The 25043-nt window shown below is 43.0% G+C and overlaps 1 protein-coding gene across 15 annotated transcripts in view; it reads right to left on the minus strand.

Moving 5' to 3' along the window:
* The window catches only part of ST3GAL3 (ST3 beta-galactoside alpha-2,3-sialyltransferase 3), a 239593-nt gene that overhangs the window by 188854 nt on the left and 25696 nt on the right, over positions 1-25043 (minus strand). For 9 of the 15 annotated variants that reach the window (XR_004440891.1, XM_033226759.1, XM_033226752.1 and 6 more), the window contains exon 2: positions 14602-14794. Coding sequence is in view for 14 of the 15 variants with exons in the window: in XM_033226759.1 (XP_033082650.1) it covers positions 14602-14764 (163 nt within the window). In the remaining variant the exon portion in view is untranslated. The remainder of the gene's footprint in view (positions 1-14601; positions 14795-25043) is intronic. The other 6 variants (XM_033226764.1, XM_033226760.1, XM_033226757.1 and 3 more) reach the window with 1 other exon arrangement.

Raw genomic sequence — 25043 nt, forward strand, 5'->3', positions numbered from 1 at the left:
AGAAATTTATTTTCTCACAGTTCTGGAGGTTCTGAAGTCAAAGATCAAAACATTAGCAGGCTTGGTGTCTGGAAAAGCCCCAGTATTCTCTTCCAAGAGGGCACCTTAAAACGCTGCATCCACAGGAGGGAAAAACAGTGTGTCCTCATATGGCAGAAGGCAGAAGGGGCAAAAAGGGACCCAACTCTCTCTGTCAAGCCCTTGTTATAATGGCATTCATTCATTTATGAGGACAGAGCACTCGTGACCCAATCACTTCGCCAAGGGCCCCATCTCCCAACACTGTTGCACTGGGGATTGAGTTTCTAACAGATGAATTTTTGGAAGGGACAAGAACATTCAAATCATAGCAAGGTGCTTATTGGTCATTTGTATTTTTTTGTATGAAATATCTGTTCAAGTCCTTTGTCAGTTTCTTTTTGTTGTTGTTCATTTTTCTGTTTAAGATGGGGTGTCACTGTGTTGTCCAGGCTGGTCTTGAACTCCTTGGTCTCCCAAAAGTACTTTGTCAACTCCTTAACCAGGTTGTTTGCCTTCTTTTTCAGTTGTAAGAGTTCCTTATATCTTCTGGATCCAAGTCCTTTGCCCAATGTATCTTGCCAATATTTTTCCCAGTGTGTGGCTTGCTTTGTATTTTCTTGACGGAACAATTTGAAGAGCAGAAAGAATCTCAATGGATACAATTGATAAGTATTTCTTTTATGGTTAATGCTTTTTGTGCTACCACAACAGCATGAAGATTTTCTCCTTTTCTATAAATTTTATGCTTCGGTCTATGATCCACTTAAAATTGATTTTTTGTATATGGTGTGAAATAGGAATTGTGGTTCCTTATTTTTCTATATAGATATTTAGTTATTTCAACATAGTATATTGAAAAGACTCCCTATACCACTGAATTATGTTATTACTTTTATCAAAATTCAATTGACTACATATGCATGGTCTATTTCTGGACTCTATTCTGTCTATTGATCTTTCACTAATACTGTATTGTCCTGATTACCATAGTTAAGACTTGAAGTGAGGTAGTGTAAGTTCTCTAACTACTACTTTCCAAAGTCTAGATTCTTTGTGTTTTCATACAAATTTTAGAATCAGCTATTGATTTTTTTTTTAAGCCTGCTAAAATCTTAATTAGGATTACATTGAATCTATAGATCAATCTTGAAAAACTGAGGATCTTCACTTGAGGCCAGGAGTTCAAGACCAGCCTGGGCAACAACTCAAAACCTCATCTCTACAAAAATAAAACATAAAAATTAAAAACAGGTCTGGCAAGGTGGCTCATACCTGTAATCTCAACACTTTGGGAGGCCAAGGTGGGAGGACTGTTTGACAACAGGAGTTCAAGACCAGCCTAGGCAACAATGTAAAATGCTATCTTTATAAAAAAATTTTTTTAAAAATTAGCTAGGCATGCCTGTAGTCTGATACTTAGGAGGCTGAGGCAGGAAGATCACTTAAGCTGGGGAGTTTGAAGCTGCAGTAAGCTGTGATCCCGCCACTGTACTCCAGCCTGGATGACACAGCCAGACTCTGTCTCAAAAAAATAAAATAAAATAAAATAAAGTAAAGTAAAATAAAATAAAATAAAATAAAAAATGGGGGCTGTTTTAACAATATTAAGTCTTCCAATACATAGGCATCCATAAATCCTTATTTAGATGTCTTTATTTAATCTCGTATTTAGATCTTTAATTCCTCTCAGCAATATCTTTATAGTTTTCAGTGTAGAGGTTCTGCATATGTTTAGATTTATTTCTAAGTATCTCACTTTTTTTGATGCTATTACAAATAATGTTGTTTAATCTTATTTTCTATTTGTGCACTTCCAGTATATAGAAACACAATTTTTATATATTGTGTGATATTGTTATATAATAAGAAGTACATATTTGGTTTCTGCTCTTGGTTCCTGAGACAGGGCTCCTAAATCCCTTGGGATTTCCTGGGTGGTAGGAGCATTTCTGTTCTAATGAGGTAACTCTTAGTGGGTTCCTGACAGCCTCTCACAATGAGGGCCGGTTACCAGGGGAACCAACAATGTGTTTGGAGGGCTGAAAGTTGAGTTTATCACCAATGACCAATGATTTAGTCAATCATGCATACATAACGAATCCTCCATAAAAATCCCTGAGCTGGCTGAGCATGGTAGCTCCCACCTGTAATCCCAACACTTTGGGAGACCGAGGTAGGCAGATCACCTGAGGTCAGGAGTTCGAGACTAGCCTGGCCAACATGGTGAAACCCCGTCTCTACTAAAAATACAAAACTTAGCCAGACGTGGTGGTGGGCGCCTGTAATCCCGGTTACTCGGGAGGCTGAGGCTTGAACCTGGGAGGCGGAGGTTGCAGTGAGCCAAGATGGTGCCATTGCAGGTTGGAGATAATACTCCAACCTGGGCAACAGAGCGAGACCCCGTCTCAAAAAAAAAAAAAAAAAAAAAACCCTAAGCCATGGGGTCTGCAGAGTTTCCAGACTGCTGAACACATGGAGGTGCTGGAGAGTAGCATGCCTGGAGACAGCATTGAAGCCCTGGGCCCGTTTCCCTATCCTTCACCCTAGGTATCTCTGCCTCTGGCTGCTTTGTTTGTTTGAGATGGAGTCTCACTCTGTCACCCGGACTGGAGTGCGGTGGCACAATCTCAGCTCACTGCAATCTCTGCTTCCTGGGTTCAAGCGATTCTCTTGCCTCAGCCTCCCGAGTAGCTGGGATTATAGGCACCCGCCACCACATCTGGCAGGCTAATTTTTGTATTTTTAGTAGAGACGGGGTTTCACCATGCTGGCCAGGCTGGTCTCAAACTTCTGACCTGGTGATCCGCCCTCCTTGGCCTCCCAAAGTGCTGGGATTACAGACATGAGCCACTGCACCTGGCCTCATTTTTTTTTTTTTTTTTAAGTTTTTATTGTGGTAAGATATATGCAACATAAAACTTACCACTTTAGGTTGGGCACAGCGGCGGGCGGATTTTGAGAAGCTATCAGAAGAAATAAATAAAATGTTTAGCATACTAAACATCCGAAAAAAGTTAGTCAGGCATGGTAGCACACGCCTGTAGTCCCAGCTACTTGGAAGGCTGAGGCAAGAGAATCGCTTGAACCCAGGAAGCAGAGGTTGCAGTGAGCCGAGATCGCGACACTGCACTCCAACCTGGGCAACAGAGTGAGACTTGTCTCAAAAAAGAAAAAAAAAAAAAATTAGGCCAGACACAGTGGTTCACGCCTGTAATCCCAGCACTATGGGAAGCTGAAGCAGGCGGTTCACAAGGTCAGGAGATCGAGACCATCCTGGCTAACATGGTGAAAATCCGTTTCTACTAAAAATACAAAAAATTACCCAGGTGTGGTGGCGGGCGCCTGTAGTCCCAGCTACTCAGGAGGCTGAGGCAGGAGAATGGCATGAACCCGGGAGGTGGAGCTTGCAGTGAGCCGAGATTACACCACTGCACTCTGGCCTGGGGTACAGAGCGAGATTCCGTCTCAAAAAACAATAACAACAACAACAAAATTTACCATTTTAACTTTACATATCTGTGGCATCAAGCAAATTCACACTGTTGTACATCCATTACCACTATGCAGCTCTAGAACTCTTTTCATCTTACAAAACTGAAACTCTGAACCCATTGAACTCTCCGCTCCCCTCTGTTCCAGCCTCTGGCAACCACGTTTTACTTTCTGTCTCTGTGAATTGACTACTCTAGGAACCTCAGATAAGTGGAATCTTACAGTATTTGTCCTTTTGTTACTGGCTTATTCATTTAACATGATACCTTCAAGGTCCATCCATGCTGCAGCATGTGTCAAAATTTCCTTCCTTCTTTGGGACTGACTAAATATTTTTTAGTGTTCCATTTTATTTCTTCTGATAGCTTCTCAAATATAGTCATGCATCACTTAATGACAGGGATAGATTCTAAGAACTGCGCTGTTATGCAATTTCCTTGTTGTGCAAATATCATAGAGTGTATTTACACAAACCTAGATAAAATAGCCCACTGCACACATAGGTTACATGGTATAGCCTATTGCTCTAGGCTATACACCTATACAGCATGTGATTGTACTGAAATACTGTAGGCAACTGTAACACAATGGTATACGTGTATCAAAACATATTTAGGTCAGGCTCAGTGGTTGATGCCTATAATGCCATCACTTTGGGAGGCCGAGGCAGGTAGATCATTTGAGGTCAGAAGTTCAAGACCAGCCTGGCCAACATGGCGAAACCCCCGTCTCTACTAAAAATAGAAAAATTAGCTGGGTGTGGTGGCATGCGCCTGTAGTCCCAGCTACTCGGGAGGCTGAGGCACAAGAAATGCTTGAATCCGGAAGGTGGGAGGCTGCAGTGAGCCAAGACTGTGCCATTGCACTCTGGCCTGGGCTACAGAGCAAGATTCTGTCTCAATCAATCAGTCAATAAAACATCTAAACACAGAAAAGCTACAGTAAAAATATGATATAATCTTATGGAACCACTTTTGTATATGTGGTCTGTCATTGACCAAAACACTGTTATGCAGTGTATGACTGTCTCTTTTTGTTGTGTTATTTAAGTAGTTGTTCGAGAGCTAACAATACTCATCCTTAACTTATCAGAGTCTATTTAGAGTCAATATAATACCTCTTTAAATCTGACATTTCATACTTATTACTTTACCCTTTCCTCTTCTCACTTTATATAAGACATTCTTATTTCCCACTTACTTCCTTTTTCACAAATGTAATAACCTTGTACAGTAAAATTACATTTACACATCCCCCATCCCTTATGCAAGTGTTGACACATCTTTTACCTCCACATATGTCCAAAATCTCACTTTACTAGGTTATTATGTTTGCTTTAAACAATTAGTTGTCTTTTAAGCAAGTTATGAGAAGAAGGAAACAGAGTCATATTTGCCCACCATTTACCATTTCCAGTGGTCATCTTTCCTGTATATCCCAGTTGGCCAGGCTGATTTCAAACTCCTGACCTTAAGTCAGGCCTCCCAAAGTGTTGGGATTACACGCATGAGCCACGGCACGCACATCCAGCCTATTTTTCTTTCTTTCTTTCTTTTTTTTTTTCAAAACACCTTTCACTCTGTCACCCAGACTGGAATGCAGTGGCACGATCTTGGCTCACTGCAACCTCCGTTTCCCGAGTTCAAGAGATTCTCACGCCTCAGCCTCCCACGTAGCTGGAATTACAGGTGCGTGCCACCACACCCAGCTAATTTTTGTATTATTAGTAGAGATGGGGTTTCATGGTCTCAAACTCCTGACCTTAAGTGATTCCGCCCGCCTCAGCCTCCCAAAGTGCTGGGATTACAGGTGTAAACCACCACGTCAGGCCTTTTCTTTATTTTTTAAACGAGAAGTTTATTTAAAGAAGACGATGCCACCAGGTATGGTGGCTCACACATTAATCCCAGCACTTTAGGAGTCTGAGGCGGGCAGGATCACCCGAGGTCAGGAGTTCGAGACCAGACTGACCAACATGGTGACACTCTGTCTCTACAAAAATACAACAATTAGCTAGGCATGATGGCGGGTGCCTGTAATCCCAGCTACTCGGGAGGCTGAGGCAGGAGAATCACTTGAACCCAGGAGGCGGAGGTTGTAGTGAGCTAAGATCATGCCACTGTACTCCAGCCTGGGCGAGAGAGCAAGACTCTGTCTAAAAAAAAAAAAAAAAAAAGAAGATGCTTGCTTTGAAGGAAAAACTAGGATTCATTTTTAAGAGTAATTATCCCTCCTTAAAGACAGACTGCTCTCTATATGAAACATCTACATACAACAAATTGTAAAACTGTCCTTGGTTTTATGATGATAAATAAAAAACATTAAAATTCTTCAATCAAACAAGGTATGCAAGGATTTTTCATGTTGGCTTTCTTGTTCAAATAGTGAGAGGAAAATAACTTACTGGAATATAAAGATAAGCATGCCACTAATGGAGAAAGAGTATTTTCACAGAACCAGCATCTTTCCCCATCCCATATCCATTTGATGGTAATCAAAACATACCATTGGCCATTTTGGTTTTTTTAAAGTACAATATGCATGTGCACATACACCACTTACTCTACATGCAATATAGGAATGAGGAGGGAAACAAAAGAATAGAGAAAACTATACTGTAGTAGTCAGGATGTGGCGGAACCAAATTGCAGTTTTCTAACTGAGAATGTACTGTTGCTCTGTAAGAATGGAGTTCTGGAATAAAGTAGCAGGTTCCTTTGTAGTAGACACCTGACTGCTGCTGGAACATGGCAATGGTACTTTCTTTTTTTTTTTTTTTTTTTTTTTGAGACGGAGTCTCACCCTGTTGCCCAGGCTGGAGTGCAACGGCGTGATCTCGGCTCACTGCAACCTCTGCCTCCCGGGTTCAAGCGATTCTCCTGCCTCAGCCTCCTGAGTAGCTGGGATTACAGGGCGCGCGCCTCCACGTTCAGCGAATTTTTGTATTTTTAGCAGAGATGGGGTTTCACCATGTTGGCCAGTCTGGTCTCGAACTCCTGACCTCGTGATCCACCTGCCTCGGCCTCCCAAAGTGCTGGGATTACAGCTGTGAGCCACCGCGCCTGGCAGCAATGGTACTTTCATCCTCCACTTCCAGGTGTGCAGGTGTGCCTGTTTCATGCATTGGCCGCCTGTCAAATGGAAATCTGATCTGCCTCACTGACAGACCCTCTCATTCACAATACGCTTTCATTAGTTGACTAAATGGTGTATGCCTCTTAAACTGTACCACAGAACCATCCTGCTCCACCACCTTCAAATTCATATGATCGTTGTTCTTAGTGTTGACACCTCCCTTGGCATTTCATGGGCCACAGGGAGCACCAGAGGTATCCTCAGTTGCTGCTTCACTAAAGAGGAACCAGGCCCACACCAAATGAACTCATGAGCAGCACCAGCAGCAGCCTCTCCTTATTTTTAGATTTCAGAAGTCTAACTATGATGTACCTAGGTTTTTTTCCCCCAATATTTATCTTTCTTGGGGTTGACTACACTTTTGGATCTGTAAGTCAATGTTTTTCATCAAACTTAGGAAGTTTTCAGCCATTATTTAATGTTTTTTCCTTCAGATAAGTAGGTATGGGAAATTAATTTTCAAAAAATAAAATGGTAATTTTTTTCCCGCCCAATTGTCTTTTTTTTTTCTTGAGACGGAGTCTTGCTCTGTCACCAGGCTGGAGTGCAGTGGCGTGATCTCGGCTCACTGCAAGCTCCACCTCCCGGGTTCAAGCGATTCTCCTGCCTCAGCCTTACAAGCAGCTGGGACTATAGGTGTGTGCCACCAGGCCCAGCTAAGTTTTGTATTTTTAGTAGAGACGGGGTTTCACCATGTTGGCCAGGATGGTCTTGATCTCCTGACCTCGTGATTCACCTGCCTCAGCCTCTCAAAAGTGTTGGGATTACAGGCATGAGCCACCATGCCCGGCCCAATTAGACTATCTGATATTGTCTCACAGGTCCCTGAGGCTCTGTTCACTTTTCTTCAATATTTTTCTTTCTGTGGTTCAGACTGGATAATTTCCACTGTGTTCTCTTCAAGCTCACTGGCTTCTTCCATTATATCCTATCTGCTGTTAAGTGAAACTTCCATTTCAGTTACTATACTTTTCAGGTCTAGAATTTGCATTTGGTTCTTTTTTATAGATTCCATTTCTCTGCTGAGACACTCATTGTTCACTACTGTATTTTCCTTTAATTCTTTAAATATATTCATAATAGTTACTTTGTCTGCTAAATGCAACACTGAGGCCATCTTATCTATAGATTTTTCTTCTTGAATATGGATATTCTCCTGTTTCTTTTTTTGAACATTAGCCACTGTGGATATTACATATAAAAACTACAAATACCGTTATCTTCCCACAAAGAGTGTCAATTTGTGTTTTAGCAGATAGTTCAATGACTACCTGATCGCCCTGAACTTGTGTGGTTTTGATTTTAGGCATCGTGAGTGTGGATCTGAGGAAAGCCCATGGCATTTTTGACCTCTCTTAACTTGACAGGACCCAAACTTCGAAATCTGTCTTGCTGGGGGTTGGCTTTAGGCCTTGTTAGAGCGGGTCTGCAGTAGATCTTACCACACCTGGCTAATTTTTTGTATTTTTAGTAGAGACGGGGTTTTACCGTGTTAGCCAGGATGGTCTCGATCTCCTGACCTCGCGATCCGCCCATCTCGGCCTCCCAAAGTGCTGGGATTACAGGCTTGAGCCACCGCGCCCGGCCTAACAATGTGTACTTTATAATTTGAATGCATGTATTATAATTTGTCTGGTTATAATCTTTTATAAATATGGGGAAGAACACAAAGGGAGTTGTAATAATTGATAAACACAGTAGCATAAATTTAATTTTTAAAAAATTTTTGAGACAGGGTCTCACTTTGTCACACAGGCTGGAGTACAGTGGCATGATCACAGCTCACTGCAGCCTTGACCTCCTGGGCTCAAACAATCCTCCCACCTCAGCCTCTCGAGTCGCTGGGACCACAGACATGTACCACCACACTCAGCTAATTTTTTTATTTTTCTGTGGAGACAGGGTCTCCCTATGTTGCCTAGGCTGGTCTTGAACTCCTGGGCTCAATGAATCCTTCCACTTCAGCCTCCAAAAGTGCTGAGATTATAGGCATGAGCCACCTCACTCAGTCATGAATTTTTAAAGGCCTCACAGCCCAGGAAACTAATCCTATGAAAGATCTACTTTATTAATTAGAAATGAATTTCCTTCCTCTTTCTTTCTTTCTTTCTTTTTCTTTCTTCCTTCCTTCCTTCCTTCCTCCCTCCCTCCCTCCTTCCCTTCCCTCCCCTCCCCTCCCCTCCCCTCCTCTCCCCTTCCTTCCTTCCCTTCCCTTCCCTTCCCTTCCTTCCTTCTTTCCTCCCTCCCTCTTTCTTTCTCTCTTTCTCTCCCTCCCTCCCTCTTCCTTCCTCTCTCTCTCTCTTTCTTTCTTGAGACAGGGTTTCATGCTGTTGCCCAGGTTGGAGTACAGTGGCACAATCACAGCTCACTGCAACCTCAAAATCCTGGGCCTAAGTGATCCTCCTACCTCAGCCTCCCAAGTAGCTATCCCACATGCTGTATATGTGTGCACCACCATGCTTGAATAATATCTTTTAATTTTTTTTATAGAGACAAGGCCTCACGATGTTACCCAGGCTGGTCTCAAACTCCTGGCCTCAAGCAATCCCCCAGACTCAAGCAATCCTCCCTCCTCAGTCTCTCAAAGTGCTGGAATTCCAGATATCAACCACCATACCCAGCAGAAATACGTAAAATTTTAAATTAATAAAAATATGCAAGGCTTCCATAAAATGGACCATTGTGAAAGGAGGGCTATTGTAAAGAGGCAACTACCCGACTCCTATACAAGGCACTGACCTAAATAAAGCATCAGAACAAAGAAAAATAAGTCTTTTTTTTTTTTTTTTTGAGACTGAGTCTTGCTCTGTGGCCCAAGCTGGAGTGCAGTGGTACGATCTTAGCTCATCGCAACCTCTGCTTCCCAAGTTCAAGCATTTCCCCTGGCTCAGGCTCCCAAGTAGCTGGGACTACAGGCACCCGCCACCATGCCTGGCTAATTTTTTGTATTTTTAGTAGAGACGGGGTTTCACCGTGTTAGCCAGGATGGTCTCGATCTCCCGACCTCGTGATCTGCCCACCTCGGCCTCTCAAAGTGCTGGGATTACAGGTGTGTGCCACTGTGTCCGGCTGAGAAATAAGTCTTTTATCTTCACTTTGGAGATGAAGAAACAAGCACACCCAACTCTTTCTAACTCCAGATACTGGTGATTTGTTCATTAATTAAAATATATATTAAAAATATATGTATACATACATATGTTAATCATACTACATGTATAATAATTCTACAGTAATTTTTAAAGCAGGTTGATAACTATTCTCATACTTGAAGCTTTTCACATTAAGCATTTGACCCAAGTCTTGGCAACCTGACCAAGCCCTAGGTCACATGTGTCTCTAAACTACCCAAGGCAAAGCAGTTTGTAGTCCTCTACAATACACCTTGGAATTAATGAAAACATAAATTTTCTATCTGGAAGGAATTCTATGCTCCAACACAGCATTTGACACAGATTGTTCTTTTAGAGCTCAATATATAAAAATAGTTGTTTTGTTTTGTTCTCATATTATAGGCTAAGAGTATGAAGGCCTATGTTCATCTTATATCCAGTTTACCCAGAACAGTACATGGACCATAATAAGAACATATTGCTTATTGAATGAATAATTTAATAATAAAAAAACTCTAGCCTCAGGCCAAGCGCAGTGGCTCATGCCTGTAATCCCAGCACTTTGGGAGGCTGAGGTAAGAAGACCACTTGAGCTCAGGAGTTTGAGACCAGCCTGGGCAACATGGAGAAACCCCATCTCTACAAAACAATTTTGAAAAATTAGTTGGGCGTGGTGGTGCACACCTGTAGTCCCAGCTACTTGGGAGGCTAAGGTGGAAGGGTGGCATAAGCCCAGGAGGTTGAAGCTGCGGTGAGCCGAAATCACACCATAAAACTCTAGCCTGGGTGACAGAGTGAGACCCTGTGTCAAAAACAAAAACCAAAAACCAACTCTAGCCTCTTCCCCCCACCATGAAGAAATTCCAATAGGTTATCTGAGCAACTTATTAATATTCTAAAAATTAAGGAAAAGTAATGTTAAAGACATTTATTTTTCTAACTTGGGATTGTCCTCAACCTCCTCAGATGAAAGGCATACAAACTCTTGATTACACAGCCTCTCTGAAGCTGCAGTTCCTATATCTGTAAAATGAGGAAAATAATAACCAATAAAAACTATAAGGATCAAATGAGATTCTGAATATAAAGACCCTGCTATCTTATGGATATACAGTAGATACTCAATAAATTACTATTTCATCTTATCATCATCAGTATTATTAAAACACAGCCTAAATTTCACAACATAACAGTCTTCGGGGTTGTGACGCTCCTTCAGCTTGACTCTAAGTAAAGGACTCCTCTCTGGCCGGGCACAGTGGCTCAGGCCTGGAATCCCACCACTTTGGGAAGCCAAGGTGGGCAGACCACTTGAGCCCAGGAGTTTGAGACCAGCCTGGGCAACATGACTAAACCCCATCTCTACAAAAGATACAAAAATTAGCCAGGAATGGTGGTGTGAGTCTGTGGTCCCAGCTACTTCGGGCAGTTGAGGTAGGAGGATCACTTGAGCCTGGCAGGTCGAGGTTACAGTGAGCTATGACTGCACCACTGCACTCTGACCTGGGCAACAGAGTGAGACCTCATCTCAAAAAAAAAAAAAATGGAGGACCCATCTGACTTAGTAAGCCATGCAGGGTGGGTCCTATTACTCTGTTCTCTGATATTACAGCACAGAAAACAGTATGCTATGCCGAGATGGTCTAAATAACCTATTCAAAGTCAAACATCTAAAAGGCTTAGGAGTCAGAATAGAAAAGCTATAAATACTGGTCAGCTAACAACTAATGGAAAGGACAGCAGACAGCAGATAACTAGCAATTAACTTCTGAATCCTACAGCCCAAGTGAGTAGCACCTTGTCACCTTCAAACCTAATAAGCCTCTCTGTCTTCTTTCGATAACTTTCTTTCCCTCCTTTTCTTTTCTTTCTTTTTTTTTTTTTTTTTGAGACGGAGTCTTGCTCTGTCGCCCAGGCTGGAGTGCAGCGGCCGGATCTCAGCTCACTGCAAGCTCCGCCTCCCGGGTTTACGCCATTCTCCTGCCTCAGCCTCCCGAGTAGCTGGGACTAAAGGCGCCCGCCACCTTGCCCGGCTAGTTTTTTGTATTTTTTTAGTAGAGACGGGGTTTCATCGTATTAGCCAGGATGGTCTCGATCTCCTGACCTCGTGATCCACCTGTCTCGGCCTCCCAAAGTGCTGGGATTACAGGCTTGAGCCACTGTGCCCGGCCTTCCCTCCTTTTCTTTTCACACCCTCTTCTTGATACTCTCTACTATTACTTCTCTTTTTTTTTTTTTTTTTTTTTTTTTTGAGGCGGAGTCTCGCTCTGTCGCCCGGACTGGAGTGCAGTGGCCGGATCTCAGCTCACTGCAAGCTCCGCCTCCCGGGTTTACGCCATTCTCCTGCCTCAGCCTCCCGGGTTGCTGGGACTACAGGCGCCCGCCGCCTCGCCCGGCTAGTTTTTGTATTTTTAGTAGAGACGGGGTTTCACCGTGTTCGCCAGGATGGTCTCGATCTCCTGACCTCGTGATCCGCCCGTCTCAGCCTCCCAAAGTGCTGGGATTACAGGCTTGAGCCACCGCGCCCGGCCCAATACTCTCTACTATTACTTCTCTAAGCTCCTTTCCCTCTTTCTTTTTACCAAGTAGAATATTAAGTCTTGTCTTCAGTGTTTATTATATTTTTCAATAAAATAATAAACATAGGTTTTAAAGACAGGAAATCAGAATTGAATTCCAGTTCCAACAATATAACCTTGGTAAATTAAAGTGTTTCAGTATGCTCAACTGGAAAATGGGGTAATAATGGCATCTTCACAAAACTGTAGTTAAGAATTACATTAAATGAAATTACATTTGTAAATTGTCTAGCCTAATGCCTGACACACAATGAGTCTTCCATAAAGTAAATTCCGTTCCCTACTGATCTAAGAAAATCTTATCTGATCCTTGGTTATGTCTTCTACAGGTCAGTAGCTCTTAGCAGAAAAGGAGACCGTTGTTCTTCACACACATTTCCATCTATATTATTGATACAGATGGATCCACCACTACCAATACAGACAATGAATGCCTCTAAATACAGAATTCTGCATTTCACTGATATAAACACTCCTTATCCTGGGTAGTCTCCTTGGTTTTAAAAATAAGTCAGTGCAGAGAAATTTAAGTAAACTTTTGAAACACAAGTAATTAGTGATAATTATAAGCTAAGCATTTAAAAGGTACTTAAACATCCTATATAAAACAATAAATGAAGGATATAACACTATATTTTAAAAACTGGCTTGAAACTGCCTCAGTAGTTTGAGCCATGGGAGAAATAAATGAGCTACTTCACTGTAACAGTTCCCATGTTAGGGTCTTAAAACAACAGCAGGCCAATTGCCTGTTGCTTCTTCCAACTCACTGCAGCTCACTTTCACCTCGTACCTAGAGACTGACTCTCTTCTCAAGTCAGTTCTATGCTGATATCTGGTAGATGTCAATAAAAATAAAACTAATTTTAAGAGAAGACATATCACTGTAGGTCAAAACAGGCCACTGTTCTGATTTTATATTATCTCCCACACGAAGCTCAGATAACAGTCAGACAAAATAACCAAAAAGAAAACCACTATGGTCACTGTGTGATATTTCAAGCTACAGCCAAGAAAACAATGTTCAAAGGCTGGTGCCGATCAATGTAAGCCCTTCAACTGCAAGCCTAGAACCAAAACACAGGCCACATCAGGTAAACAGAAACCAAATCAGTGGGATTCAGGCTATGTGGAAAGCACTATGTAACACATGAGACAAAGTGCACAAAGAGAAGAAAAAAATTAAGAGTTACTGGGTAGGGAAAATAAGCCATTATTGTAGCCAGGTGCAAGTTCAATAGCAGCAAGGGCTACAAAGATTCAGTAGACAAAGTTTCTTTAGGGAAAATAAAACAGAGACAATATTATGTTGAAAATTCAACATAAAGATGAATTTTTTTTTTTTTTTTTTTTTGAGATGGAGTCTTGCTCTGTCGCCCAGGCTGAAGTACAGTGGCCGGATCTTGGCTCACTGCAAGCTCCGCCTCCCGGGTTTATGCCATTCTCCTGCCTCAGCCTCCCGAGTAGCTGGGACTACAGGCACCCACCACCTCGCCTGGCTAGTTTTTTTTTTTTTTGTATTTTTTTTAGTAGAGACGGGGTTTCACTGTGTTAGCCAGGATGGTCTCGATCTCCTGACCTCGTGATCTGCCCGTCTCGCGCCCGGCCAAAGATGAATGTTTTAAGGGCATATGGAAACCAACTCCAATACTAATCCCTAAGGCAATAAATGGAAAAATAAGAGTGGCAATATGCTACAGCAATTAGAAAGAACAAAAGCGGCCGGGCGCGGTGGCTCAAGCCTGTAATCCCAGCACTTTGGGAGGCCGAGGCGGGCAGATCGCGAGGTCAGGAGATCGAGACCATCCTGGCTAACACGGTGAAACCCCGTCTCTACTAAAAAATACAAAAAACTAGGCGGACGCCTGTAGTCCCAGCTACTCCGGAGGCTGAGGCAGCGTAAACCCGGGAGGCGGAGCTTGCAGTGAGCTGAGATCCGGCCACTGCACTCCAGCCCGGGCGACAGAGCGAGTCTCCGTCTCAGAAAAAAAAAAAAAGAAAGAACAAAAGCATTCAAGAACTAGAAGTATGAGTATAGTTTGGGTTTTTATTGAAGAATAGCACATTCTCACCAAGTTTGTAAAAGGAACAGAGATTTGTCATGGCATGCAGTTTTTCAAAAACATCAAAGTTCTCAGCCTATACCAGCTAAAATGGCAGCAATGTCTAAGTCAAAGTCCCAGAAATGCTCAGTTTACTCTCAGTGCCCACCTCTGAAGAATGCGAGAGCACTGCAGCCACATGAAAAACCAGTAACTGACCTGAAACACGCTTCTCCTGGGATGAGCTAGAGTGACTATACTTACTGGAGTCCTCCTCCCACTGGAGTAAGTGTAGCTTCCACGCAGAATAATACAAAAATCCCAGTACCAGAAAGAGGCAGAGGGCTAGCAGCAGATTGCGCACAAATACCAAGAGTCCCATCTTCACATGATTTATGATTTCTTAAATGACCTAGAAAAGAAAAAGTTTCGTTCTTAAAAGACAAAGCACTCATCTTATTGATGTATTCTCTCTTAAAATAAAGTATCTATGGAGAGAATTTCCAAATGAAGAACAACTTAAGAGTTACCACTTTCATATCATGGCATTTTCCAACCCACTCATCCCCATCTCAAGAAACAGCTTCATCATCAGCCAGCGCCTAAGCTAGAAAGCAGCAGTCATCCTTGCTTCCCCACCCCAACCGCTGACATCCGGTCCCTGACTAGTTCTGGCAACTCTTGCCTCCCAGACATATTTCAAATCATATCTCCTTCCCATAATCACTACCGTAGACTGTGCTATCACAGCATTCCCACAGACACGCTTCCCTGTCTCCAAATTTACATTCTCCAAATCCATTTCCACATGGCATAAGAAGTCTTTGAATAACACAAAACCTGACACTATCCCTGCTTAAACCCCTTTGCATTCGTTCTCTACTGCTGCTGTGGCAAAGCGTCATAAACTTAGCAGGTTAGAACAACACAAAATCATCTCAGAGTTCTGAAGGCCAAAATCTGGGTATGGTGAGGCCCAGCTGGGTCCTTGCTTTGAGTCTCACAAGGCCAAAACCAAGGTGTTGGTAGGGCTGTGCTCCTTTCTGGAGGCCCTGTAGAAGAATCCACTTCCTTGCTCACTCAGGCTGTTGGCTGAATTCAGTTCGTGCAGCTGTAGGGCCAAGCCCCCGTTTCCTGACTGGTTATCCGCCAGGGGTCAGCCTTCACGCCTACAGTCCTTTTCATGCTTCCCATGTGGTCCCCTTCAGGTTCTCTCACTCTTTGAATCTCTCCAAATTCCCCCTCCACCATATCTTGCTTTTCTTCCAGCTGGAGAAACTTTTTTGCTTTTTGGGGCCCATGTGATTATAGTGGGCCCACCTTAATAATCCAGGATAATCTCACTATTTGAAGGCCCATAACCTTAATTATATCTGTGAAGTCCCTTGTGCCACGTCAAGTAACAAATTCTTAGGTTCCAGGGATTAGGGTGTGTATATCTTTAAAGGGTCATTCTGCCTAACACAGCTTTCATTCAATTCTCAACTCCTCTGAATAAAGTAATTGCTCCTTAAAGCCTAGCGGCTTCTGACCGAGCCTCAACTTACTCTCCAATCCATCTCTTGCTTCTCTCAACCTCATTTGTGCCCTATGCACTAGTCATTGTACTTTCTATTCATTGAATGTTGCCTTGTTGTTTCTATCCTCAAGGTCTGTCTGGAATTCACCCACCCTGCTACTGTACCTGTTATACACCCTTTGATGTAAAAGGATATATAGCAGGTACACCTTAAATGTAAAATGTAACATTGGCCAAGGAGACTGCCCTGGGTCAGGCCCCCAACCAAGCCCAATCAGATATCCCAGCGACGAAATGACATGAGAAAAAAATGACGTATAAATATTAATAACGGTGTCACGAGGCCGGGCGCGGTGGCTCAAGCCTGTAATCCCAGCACTTTGGGAGGCCGAGGCGGGTGGATCACGAGGTCAGGAGATCGAGACCCTCCTGGCTAACACGGTGAAACCCCGTCTCTACTAAAAATACAAAAAACTAGCTGGGCGCAGTGGCGGGCGCCTGTAGTCCCAGCTACTCGGAGGCTGAGGCGGGAGAATGGCGGAAACCCGGGAGGCGGAGCTTGCAGTGAGCCGAGATCAGGCCACTGCACTCCAGCCTGGGCGACAGAGCGAGACTCCGTCTCAAAAAAAAAAAAAAAAAAAAAAAATGGTGTCACGAAACATTATAATTTACAGATAATTGTCCACCTAGGAAAGCCAAGAGAATATACTAAAAAATCATTAGAGTAGGAAGTTCAATAAAGTAGGTGATTATAAGATTAATTTACAAAAATCAACACATTCTTAAAAACCATACCAGCAATAACCAATTAGAAAATGTAAGGTGGGCTGGGTGCAGTGGCTCACGCCTATAATCCCAGAACTTTGGTAGGCTGAGGCAGGAGAACTGTTTGAGCCCTGGAGTTTGAGGCCAGCCTAGGCAACATGATGAGACCCTATCTCTACAAAAAGAAAAATTTAAAAATTAGCCAGGCCTAGTAGTGTGCACCTGTGGTCCTAGCTACTCAGGAGGTTGAGGCAGAAGGATCCCTTAAGTTCAGGAGGCTGAGGCTGCAGTGAGTTGTGAGCATGCCACTGCACCCCAGCCTGGGTGACAGAGCAAGACCCTGTCTCAAAAAAAAAAAAGAGAAGAAAAGAAAACGTAAAGTGAAAAAATTCCATTCATGATGGCAACAAAATCTAAAAGATAACTAAAAATAAACTTAGTAAGAAATAGGCAAGACTTTCACCAAAGAACATAAAATATCTGAGTAAATAAAGAGACAAAAGAGGTTCTTTTTTTCCCCACCCTGCAACGGAGTCTCCCTCTGTCGCCCAGGCTGGAGTGCAATGGCGCCATCTCCGCTCACTGCAAACTCCGCTTCCCCAGGTTCAAGCGATTCTCCGCCTCAGCCTCCTGAGTAGCTGAGATTACAGACACGTGCCACCACACCCAGCTGATTTTTTTGTATTTTTAGTAGAGATGGGGTTTCACCATGTTGGCCAGGATGGTGTCAAACTCCTGACCTTGTGATCCACCCACTTCGGCCTCCCAAAGTGCTGGGATTACAGGTGTGAGCTACCACGCCCGGCAAAAGAGTTTCTTAGGTGAGAAGATTCAATTGGAAATATATCAGTTTTCCTGAAATGTGAGTTTTCTATAAACTCAGTTTCATTCCAGTCAAAATCCATGAATTTTCTGAACTTGGATCTAAAGATCATCTGAAGAGTTCACGCCCAAGAAGGGCCAAGAAATTTCTTAAAATGAAAAATAATGGGATGAGAATCTGCCTCACCAGATATCGAACCAACTCAAAGCTATAATTACTAAGGTAGATAGGTACTGGCAGAGGAAAAAACAAGTTAGGTCAATGGAAGAGAACAGAGTCTAGAAATATATTATCTCAAACAGAAAGAGAGATACATAAACACACATATACGAATGAGTTTATTTTATACATATAAATGTACTCAATTTACTCTATGCTAAGCATATACATATAAAAATGGAAGAAAGGTGCCGGGCGTAGTGGCTCACGCCTGTAATCCCAGCACTTTGGGAGGCCGAGGCGGGCGGATCACGAGGTCAGGCGATCGAGACCATCCTGACCATCCTGGCTAACACGGTGAAACCCCATCTCTGTGGCCGGGCGCGGTGGCTCAAGCCTGTAATCCCAGCACTTTGGGAGGCCGAGACGGGCGGATCACGAGGTCAGGCGATCGAGACCATCCTGGCCATCCTGGCTAACACGGTGAAACCCCGTCTCTACTAAAAATACAAAAAACTAGCCGGGCGAGGTGGCGGGCGCCTGTAGTCCCAGCAACTCGGGAGGCTGAGGCAGGAGAATGGCGTAAACCCGGGAGGCGGAGCTTGCAGTGAGCTGAGATCCGGCCACTGAACTCCAGCCTGGGCGACAGAGCAAGACTCCGTCTCAAAAAAAAAAAAAAAAAGAAACCCCGTCTCTACCAAAAACACAAAAAATTAGCTGGGCGTGGTGGCGGGCGCCTGTAATCCCAGCTACTCAGAAGGCTGAGGCAGGAGAATGGCTTGAACCCAGGAGTAAGAGCTTGCAGTGAGCGGAGATCGAACCACTGCACTCCAGCCTGGGTAACAGAGCAAGACTCCGTCTCAAAAAAAAAAAAGGAAGACAGGCCTGACAGGCTATACAGTGTTAGCATGCTTACCTGTAGGGAATAGGATGGGATGATGACAAGCAGGTGAGACTCGGAGGACTTTTACTTTTCCCTTTGTACACTTCTGAATTAAATTTATTTGTCATAAGGCCTAGCATGGCAGCTGAAACCTATAATCCCAACACTCTGAGAGGCCGAGGCAGGAGGACTGCGTGAGCCCAGGAGTTCAAGACCAGCCTAGGCAAGATGATGAGATGAGACCCCCCCCCGCCCCCGCTCCATCTCTACAAAAAATTTTAAGATTAGCTGGACATGGTGGCATGGACCTGTAGTCCCAGCTGCTTGGGAGGCTGAGGCGGGAAGATTGCTTGAGCCCAGTAGTTCGAGGCTGCACTGAGCTACGATCATGCTACTGCACGTCAGCCTGGGCAACAAAGAGAGATACTGTCTCTTAAAAAAAAAAAAAAAAGTATTTTTTATAAAGTCACAAGTACTGCCTCCATTACTTTTTTACTATTAAAAAAATACATTGTAGAAATGTAAATTGGTAGACTCCTTTGGGAACAATTTAGAAGTATCTATTGAAATTTATAATATTCATATACCTTAACCTAGTCTTTCTATTCCTATGACTTTTTTCTCAAACAATACTCCAACAAATACTAAAAAGGACACGTACATGAATGTTCATTAGCAACTCTGAGTATAACAGCAAGATACTAGAAACAGTTTAAATGCCCAGTAATAGGGACCCAATAATTAAATTATGGTAAGTCTCCCTGGTCACATTAACTGAGGTCTTAGCAGGAAAGAGATGGCATATGCAAAGGAGTAAACTGAAGGAAATTTAATGGCAGGATTTTTTATAGCTATGCGAGCAGCATTTAAAGGAATCAATAAGGGATGGTGAAGCATCCATGGACTAGCAACAGCAGGAAGCTATTTCTACCCTTCAACCCAAAAGGGCAAAAGAAGAGAAGGGTGTCACTGGAGCCCAGCAAGAGCTGGCTGGAGAAGAGAAGCTACCCTAAAGAGCAGTGATCACAGACAACAAGCACAGCTGCTACTAGAACCATGGCAAGGGACAATGGGGATAAAACATAGTCTGACTCCTCCCAACATTGGCCCTCAGGTCTCCTGGCGTGCCTTTTATCAGCTGATCCCAGCTGGAAGCCAGAAGGCAAGGAAGCCCAGATGATGCAGGTTAACAGAGACCAGCTGCCAGTACACAGAAGAAACGAAGGTGAATAAAGGATCTGCGAGGGCAGGAGAATAACAGTGTAGAATATAATGTACCAGCTGGAAAGAATGAGCCATATCTGCATGTACTAACAGGGAAGTGTGTCTAAACATACTGCTAAGTGAAAAAAATCTGGCTGTCGAATAGGATGTATACATATGGCCCCATACTGGCAACAACAAACGAAGATGACAATAATATTTAAAAATTAAGATTAAGGGCCAGGCACCATGACTCATACCTGTAATCCCAGCACTTTGGGAGGCTGAGGCTGGTGGATCACTTGAGCCCAGGTAATTCAAAACCAACTTGGGCAACACAGTAAGACCCTGTCTCTACAAAAAAAAAAAAAAAATTTTAATTAGTCAGGGCTGGGCGTGATGGCTCATGCCTGTAATCCCAGCACTTTGGGAGTTCGAGGCAGGTAGATCATGAGGTCAGGAGATCAAGACCATCCTGGCTAACACGGTGAAACCCCGTCTCTACTAAAAATACAAAAAATTAGCTGGGCATGGTGGCACACGCCTGTAGTCCCAGCTACTTGGGATGCTGAGGCAGGAGAATCGCTCAAACCCAGGAAGTAGAGGTTGCAGTGAGCCGAAATTGTGCCATTGCACTCCAAGCCTGGGCGACAGAGTGAGACTCCGTCTCAATAATAAAAATTAATTAATTAATTAATTAGGCATGGTAGTATGTGCCTGTAGCCCCAACTAATTGGGAGGCTAAGGTAGGAGGATTTCTTGAGCCCAGGAGTTTGAGGCTGAAGTAAGCCAAGGTTGCACCACTGTACTCCAGCCTGGGTGACAGAGTGAGATACCATCTCAAAGCAAAAAAAAATTAAGACTAAGTATCAAGTACATACATAAAAGAATATGCACCAAACTACTCACAATAATTATCTCTGAAAAGTGGGTTCAGATGGAATACTTTGACAAGGTATTTATTTATCCATATATTTATTTTTAATGCTTGTACTTGTAAAAGTAAATACATAAAGTTTTAAGTGAGATAGAAATCAGAGACTTGACGGCTAGGCATGGTGGTTCATGCCTGTAATCCTAGCACTTTGAGAGGCCAGGAATTTGAGACCAGCCTGTGTAACATAGTAAGATCCTGTCTCCAGAAAAAATTTTAAAAAATCAGCCAGGCATGGTGGCGTGGGCCTGTAGTCCTAGCTCTTTGGGAGGCTGAGGTAGGAGGATCGCTTGAGCCCATAAAGTTTGAGGTTACAGTGAGCCAGTATCACACCACTGCACCCCAGCCTGAGCAACAGAGTAAGACTCTGTCTGAAAAAAAAAGAAAAAGAAATCAGAAACTTGTATTTCTAACTACATAAAGAACTATATATCTTGTCCAAACTTCCCACTGAAAACAACTAAAAATTTAAGTTGTAAGTAGTCTATGCACAAAAGGCAAGTGGTTCTTAGAAAGAATTTTATTTTCTTTTAGAAGGGGGCAGAAGTGGCTGGCACCACCCCTCTCCTTCTTTCTGTGCCGAATGCAAGAGATGTGATGCTGAATTGCCACAGCCACACACTGACCACAGCCCAAAGCTCTGGCAGACACACAACAGTCAGTGAGTCAACAGATGTACCCATTCTTTCAACAAATATGACAGTGAGAAGGCTGAAGTAATCATCTGTTTTATTTCAGTCTTTTCCATTAGGGAAAACAATCTTCAAATGACAAGAGTAGAACAAATCCCAAGGAAGAAACTGATTTCCAAAAGTAGACAACATACACGAGAGCAAAAAAGAGCTTAAAAGAAGCCAAAGCCTCCAAGACAAGGAGAACAATATCCCAAGATCCTGGGAGAGATGTAATTTCAAACTCACCGGTAGGACAAAAGTTTGACACATTCTAGAAGTGAGGCTGTGGGGTAAAAACAGGCTCTTTCATACATTACTGGTGGTGGAAGGGATTTGAAAATATCTAACAAAATTACACATGCTTTTAACCCTTTAACCCAATAGTCTCACTTCTAAGAAACTATCCCAAAGATACACTGACAAAAATACAAAAAGTCTTATGTGAATGGCCACTTACTGTAGCACTATTTGTAACATAACAGAGTAAGACTCAATGTACTCCAAATGTCCTTCAACAGGGGTTGAATCAACTACAGTACATACATAAAATAGGTACCATGCATCCATAAAAGAAATGAGGTCCCTCTATCCCTTCCTTTCTAAATAATTTAATCTAAAACCTTAGATTTAGGGAGTCACACGTGCCTGGGGTGAAAGGGGAGAGAGGGGCATTAGTCCATGCGAGGGGTCTAGGGTGTGGCCACAGGTGATTTGGGATTGACCAGATAAGTAAATGTATTGAAGCTAATGGGAACAAGATTTTCCAATGATGGAGAAGAAAGTTACAAATATAGAAAGGGAAAACTGGAATTAATCTTTTGACTTGTATTGAAATTGGAGGTATTCAGTGGAAAAAATGGTTTTTAATATATAACCAGGCATGGTGGCTCCCATCTGTAATCCCAGTACTTTGGGAGGCCAAGGCATAAGGATCACTTGAGCCCGAGAGTTTGAGACCAGCCTGGGCAATACAGTCTCTACAAAAAATTGTCTACAGCTGGGCATGGTGGTGGTGAACACTTGTAATCCCAGCTACTTGGGAGGCTGAGGCAGGAGAATGGCTTGAACTCCCTGGGGAGGCAGAGGTTGCAGTGAGCCAAGATCACGGCACTGCACTCCAGCCTGGATGACAGAGTGCGACTCTGCCTCAGAAAAAAAAAAAAGAAAAAAAATTGTCTTTACAAAAAATTTAAAAATTAGGTGGGCATGATGGCACATGCCTGTAGTCCCAGTTACTCAGGAGTCTGAGGTGGGAAGAGCGCTTGAGCCTAGGAAGTAAAGGCTGCAGTGAGCTGAGATCAGGCAACTGCACTCCAGCCTGGGCAATAAAGAGAGACCCTGTCTCAAAAATAATAATAATACAGAAATATATATATGTGTGTGTATGTATATATATGTACATATGTGTGTATACATATATGTATATATGTGTGTGTTTATATACAAAGATATAAAAATAAATATAGTGTGGATAGTGCGTGTACATTTGTGTGTATACACACATATAATTTTTTTTTGAAACAGAGTTTCTGTCGTTCAGACCAGAGTGCAGTGGCGTGATCATACCTCACTGAAGCCTCGACCTCCTGGGCTCAAGTGATCCTCCCATCTCAGCTTCCCAAGTAGGCAGGACCATAGGCACATGTCACCACACCCAGCTACTAAAACTTTTTTAACTTTTTGTAAGGACAGGGTCTTGCTATGTGGCCCAGGCTGGTCTCAAACTCCTAGACTCAAATGATTCTCCTGCCTTGGCCTCCCAAAGTGCTAGGATTACAGGCGTGAGCCACTGTGCCCACCACCCCTACATATATTCTTTAGCTCTGCTCACAGAAAGAGCCTGGCAGCGGTCATATCCCAACAGCATGAAGCACATCTAGTACCTAGATTTTAGTGGTGTTTTGTTTTTGTTTTTGTTTGCCAAGACGGAGTTTCACTCTTGTTGCCCAGGCTGGAGTGCGATAGCGTGATTTCAGCTCACCACAACCTCCGTAGATCTTGGTTTTGAAACACTATTCTCCACTAACAAGAAGCAGGGTGCAGCCATAAAAAAGAATGAATTCAGGTCTTTGCAGCAACATGGATGCTGCTGGAGGCCATCATCCTAAGCAAATTAACACAGGAACAGAAAACCAAATACCACATGTTCTTACTTATAAGTGGCAGCTAAACGTTGGGTACTTACGGACACATAGATGGCAATAACAGACGCTGAAGACTACTAGACGGAGATGAGGGGTAAAGGTGCAAGGGTTGAAAAATGAACTGTTGGGTACTATGCTCAGTACATGAGTGACAGGATCAATCATACTCCAAACTTCAGCATCACACAATACCCATGTAACAAACTTGAACATGTATTCACTGAATCGAAAATAAAAGTTGAAATTATTTTTTAAGAAAGGTTTAGGGCCGGGCGCGGTGGCTCAAGCCTGTAATCCCAGCACTTTGGGAGGCCGAGACGGGCGGATCACGAGGTCAGGAGATCGAGACCATCCTGGCTAACACGGTGAAACCCCGTCTCTACTAAAAAATACAAAAAACTAGCAGGGCGAGGTGGCGGGCGCCTGTAGTCCCAGCTACTCGGGAGGCTGAGGCAGGAGAATGGCGTAAACCCGGGAGGCGGAGCTTGCAGTGAGCTGAGATCCGGCCACTGTACTCCAGCCTGGGCGACAGAGCAAGACTCCGCCTCAAAAAAAACAAAAAAACAAAAAAACAAAAAAAAACCAAAAAAAACAACAAAAAAAGAAAGGTTTAGGACACAGATAGAAAAATGCACTTAATATTCAAGAGAAGTCATAGGTCTTTGGTGAGAAAAAAAAAAAATTTGAGACACCTAAAACCCAGAACAATGTGAAGTTTGGGGAAGGGATGAGGCTAAAGACAGCATAAACGATTTTTCAAAGTTATGTCCGAAGCAAGAAGAAAAGATGAGGAGTAAGTTTAGTTTCATCTCTGATACAGCATTTCTTGTTAAAACTGATGACTCTCTCTGCAGGCACCTGCCTTCTGAATGCTGGTCCCACTCAGCCATCCACTTCCACTTTTACCAAGTTAATTTCTACTGATTCTTCAGATCAGTTAATTATTGGTATGCTGCCCCTCCCCAGTCAAGGATCTTTTATTACCCTATCATAGAATCACATTTCTTTCCTTAGTGCACTTCTCTCACTTGAGAAATGCCCCCATTAATGTTATTACTTGATTAATATCGACCTCCCTTTTCTCCTTCCAGGGCTGAAATTGTGTCTGGTTTTGCTCTCATCTTATAGCATATAGCAGGAGTTCAATAAACAATTGTTAAAAAAAAAAAAAAAAGAAAGCAAGTCTTCTTGGAAGAATGGCTGACTCCAAGGCTAGGGCAGAGAAGGCATGAGGTAAGTCTGGGCCACCTGTGCCTGAAAGTGGGAAAACAGAGTGAGGATAGGTCAAAAGAAAAAAGGAGCCAGCCTAGGACCTCCTACTGGTAAGATTTGGAGCAATTCAGCATCAAGATAAAGACTGATAATAACAGATTATAATCCAGTAAATAAGAATCTAATAAACGAAGAGGGGAGAAAGCTCTCAGAGTGAAATGACAGCTGATGAAAGTAGAAGGAATAATGTAATTAGAAAATCACCATTTAGGAACCATTATAGTAATAATTCACCTAAGAAACATAAATGGATGCTAAAAGTAATGCTTACAAGTTTTACAAGAA

Source organism: Trachypithecus francoisi, unplaced genomic scaffold (assembly GCF_009764315.1).
Source record: "Trachypithecus francoisi isolate TF-2019V2 unplaced genomic scaffold, Tfra_2.0 Lachesis_group12, whole genome shotgun sequence".
NCBI classification, from domain to species: domain Eukaryota; kingdom Metazoa; phylum Chordata; class Mammalia; order Primates; family Cercopithecidae; genus Trachypithecus; species Trachypithecus francoisi.